The sequence below is a fragment of the Salvia hispanica genome, chromosome 5 (assembly GCF_029641045.1).
Source record: "Salvia hispanica isolate PSC_SH4W2 chromosome 5, Shi_PSC_v1, whole genome shotgun sequence".
In the NCBI taxonomy this organism is placed as follows: domain Eukaryota; kingdom Viridiplantae; phylum Streptophyta; class Magnoliopsida; order Lamiales; family Lamiaceae; genus Salvia; species Salvia hispanica.
In genome coordinates this window covers 16580275-16584394 of record NC_142696.1, presented here as the reverse complement: position 1 = coordinate 16584394, position 4120 = coordinate 16580275, and the positions used below count along the sequence as shown (strand labels likewise).

Here is a 4120-nt window from a genome sequence, read left to right as displayed (position 1 = left end):
GCTAGCAAGGTTTTTTGTAGTAGTAATAATACATTTTATTAATTTTGAATTTTACAATTTAAAAATAAATACAGATACTATCAATTAATGCTATATCTTATTTAAATAAGTATGGCTAATGTTATCATGCCGGCCTGTTTTTTAAGACCCAATTTATACTAATAAAAAAACAAATAGTGACGATGACCCAATCCGCGAAACCAAATTTCATAACCAAATCAAACTACTTTCATTTATGCAAGAGAGATTTAACTTTTTTTAAAAATACTTTATCTTAGAGAGAAACATTCATGGTCTAGAGAGAAAATTAAGATGTACTCACATAGTGGCGCACAACAAATCATCTCTCTCTATATATTTATATTTTCTATAGTACTTCGATTGGACCGTTGGTTCGATTTGTTAAGCCAATTGAACAATGAACTAGTAACTTTACCGATTCGCTCACTGATCCGGTTCTAAAACATTGGAAATAGTAGTAAAGGGAGAGCAGTGGAGAGACTGAACCGAGACGAGACCTCCCTCCCTTTTATACACGAAATGTCAATTGTCAAAGAATGCACAAATCCATACGTATACAAAAACAAATTTTAGATCATTAAAGCATGTAATGGTGATAAATACTTGGATATTCAATTTACAGGGAAGACTGTAACTAATAATATGATCGAATTAAGTGCTACAGATATAGAAAGAGCAAGTTGCAGAGATTCACTAACCAACTCCAACTCCAACTCCCTTAATATTCGTTGAAATGGATGGCTCCCACTTTCCACACAACGAAAGTAGTAGCAAACATCACCGTACTAATCAACACGAAAGATAATATGATGAAAAAGACATCCATACCGCCTGGGAGTTCTATTGTCCAGCCCTCCTTGGGCATCCCTCGTTTGCTGTCGTCCAACATGTTAGTCGGTGCTTCGGGGAGCCCTGGCCGCTTCTTCCCTTTATCAGATTGTTGCAGAGCATCAAGTAGCCTGCTGCCGAGCATGGGCTTTGATGGCTTTGAGTCTGTGTAGCGGCTCAGTACCCTTGCTGCCCTAAGCCTCTCCCTTGCTGTCAAGGGAGCTCTTTTCACGTTCGAGCTTGGCTTGCCCTCCTCTGCAGGACTGATTGCCCTGCTTTGTTCTTCACTTTTGACACTTTCTGTTGAAGGGCTTACACCAGAGGCATTGTCTGAAGACTCGCCACTGGAATCTGATGCCTCAAAGGATTTAGTGCCTTTGTCGCTAGTCTCTGTGGCGACATTATCGCCACCAACAGCTACGAGGCAGGACCTTGATCTTTTCCCTCGAGTAGATTTCCTTAATCCGACTGGTCCTGAAAGAGACGGGAGCTTCAGTAACAGAACCCCAGCATTATCTCTCTGCCCCTGCTGGTAATTTGTCTGCAACAAGCAAAGAGCCAAAGACACAAAAAAAAAACTCATCAGTTGGTACAACGCTTAACTAAAAAAACTCATATCAAGGCTAAAGATATTTTATGGAATAATCAACTGATAAGGGTAATAAATCTGTCATGATGTGCTTTAGGAAGAGGCACTAATGAGGAAATTTAATAAGTTAACTTATCTTATTGATTGCCTATCAACAAGGTGTATATTATTATTGACATTTAAACATGAAAGATAAAGCTTTTCCTCTTCTTGTTTCGTTAATCAACTTTTCCTAGAATTACCCTAGACTATAATGATTTATAATGCCAGTGCATTACAGCTGTGGATCAATTCCATCTCCAGAAATTCTGAGACATATCTTAGAGGAAATATTCTAGTAGATGGGTAAAATAAAATGCAGTGTTCGGAATGGTAGATATGTCGTCATTTCAAGGACCATAACCTTATAAACGCATAGACACTTTTCTTACTTCAATGAAGGAAAATACACAAACAAAAACGAAAATAAAAACTGTGTTTTAGTTTCTAGAAACTGGAAAGATTGAATCTAATATTTGCTAGAGCCCTACAAGTAACACCAAAATTTGCGCCTCGATCAGTAAAGCCTAACTTGAATAAAGATAAACCAAAGGATCTAGCTGAATAAAGGAGAGCTCTCTTTAGGAAGTTCGAAAATTATGTAAATTCCAGCTCAACCTCGACTCAATGTGATCGAGAAAACCTTTGAGTGGTTATGTCTGTCAAGTCCTAGCTGCATGTGTAATTAATCGAGTCGTTGGAATTTAACGTGTTCTGTTTGCTGAAAACTACCAATGGTAAAACCAATTAATAGTAGTCGAGTCAAGCTTTCACTGTTAGGAAAAGAACAATTGTTTAAGGGGGAAATTGAATTGTTATAAGTGGATGATTACTTATAAGCTATTGTGAGTTCAACAAGAGAAAAAAAATGATCTTATAATGAAAATGAACTCATTAGACTAGCAAGTATTCCTCTCTATGGAACTGGTTAATAATCCATTTCTTTTTCTCAGTGAACTGATACAAAATGTTCAAGTCTATGGGAGTCAGCACGAATTTCAGAATCAAAGAGCAAAAGACTATGGATTTCATTTACAATCAGAAATACAATAATTTCAATGGTAGCCTAGATTTTATCATAATTTCAACATGATTCAAAAAAATGCCTATACCTGGATTCAAAATTACAATTAAGTAAAATATTACCACTAATTTAACAAGTATTGAGAAATACAGTAGTATCAGATTTTGAAGTTTGTGAAAAACCAAATTGATTCCCGAATTGGATAAATCGGAATTGCATAATCAAGGAAACAGCGCAACGAACTAAGATAAGAAAAGGAGACGTACGGCGGGGTTGAAGCTGAGGAACGAATTCAGCGAAACAGCCATGGATGAGGGTTAAGACTGTTTATCAAGGGCCAACCATGAAGCTTTCTCAGGGGAGAGAGGAGTGGTGAACTGAGATGGAAGAGGGAGTTGGAAAATGGATGGCGCAGAATCATGCCATGTATGTATATATTCCGCTAAGATTTTTTCGATCTAATTAATTCACAAATTATTGCTGACTACATATTCATTTTTTATTTTGTAGTTTAACATTCTGTTTGTTAGAATTTTTCGTGGCAGACCAATCACAATATTCCATCAATCTACTTGTTTCTTCTTCTTTTTTTTTTTAATCTTATTTGATACTACTAAATTAACATGGCCAATCTTGCTACTTAACTTTTATAATTAATGCCAAAAATTTAAAAATAATTTAAAATATTATAAATGTTTCACGGTTTATCACGAAGAAATTAACATGGTCAATCTTGCTACTTAACTTTTATCCTACATGCCAAAAACTTAAAAATAATTTAAAATATTATAAATGTTTCACGGTTTATCACGAAGAATAAGTTAACGTCGAAAATATCTTTACGATATTTTAGACCAAATTAAAGTTCACGGAAAATAAATTTTTGCTAAAGTTTTTGATTTTAGGAAAAAATATCTTTATTATATTTTTACAAACAATAAAAAATTTAAATATATTTTTTAAAATTTTTTTAGTAATCAGTATCCCTGAAACCCTTTATATTTTTTGACATCAAATCAATTTCGATTTGATATAAATTTGAAATACTTGGAAATTCAAAATTACATGAAAGTTTATTATGCACCAATTTTATAGATTATGAAAATTCGTGAGTTTACAACTAATCAATACTCTTGATATAAAGTAACATTAAAATTTAAAGATCACAATATAATGATCTTGATATAAAGTAACATTAAAATTTAAAGATCACAATATAATGAATTCGAACCTTTTGGAATTAGGGCTGTCAATTTTTAACACGACATGATAATCTGACATGAATCCGTACAAAATTATTGGGTTTGGATCAAGTCTTATTGGATGCGTGTCATTATTAGATCGACCCACTAAGAACACGAAAAAATCGGGTTGAATGCGGGTTGGATGCAGGTCGGGTTGGGTAACCCGTTAAAAATTAATATTATTATTTTTATTTTGAGTAAAGATAATTTACAAAAATTGTATACACAAAATTCCCTTCAAATTTTAAAAAGGATAATATTAATTTATTTTGATTAGATAGCATCATTAATTACATATTTTTGTGACTAATTTTACCTTATTTATAATTTTTCATTTTTCATTTGTATTGTTGTACAAATATGTACCAGACCCTT

At 33.5% G+C, this 4120-nt stretch overlaps 1 protein-coding gene across 1 annotated transcript; it reads right to left on the bottom strand.

The window, feature by feature from the left end:
* Window positions 1–574: 574 nt before the first annotated feature.
* On the bottom strand, window positions 575–2926 carry LOC125186091 (uncharacterized). Its single transcript, XM_048082405.2, has 2 exons — window positions 2768–2926; window positions 575–1390 (listed from the first exon to the last, which is right to left on the bottom strand). The coding sequence occupies exons 1-2, from the start codon at window positions 2807–2809 to the stop codon at window positions 740–742; spliced, it is 693 nt and encodes a 230-aa protein (XP_047938362.1). The 5' UTR covers window positions 2810–2926; the 3' UTR covers window positions 575–739.
* Between the last annotated feature and the right edge of the window lie 1194 nt (window positions 2927–4120).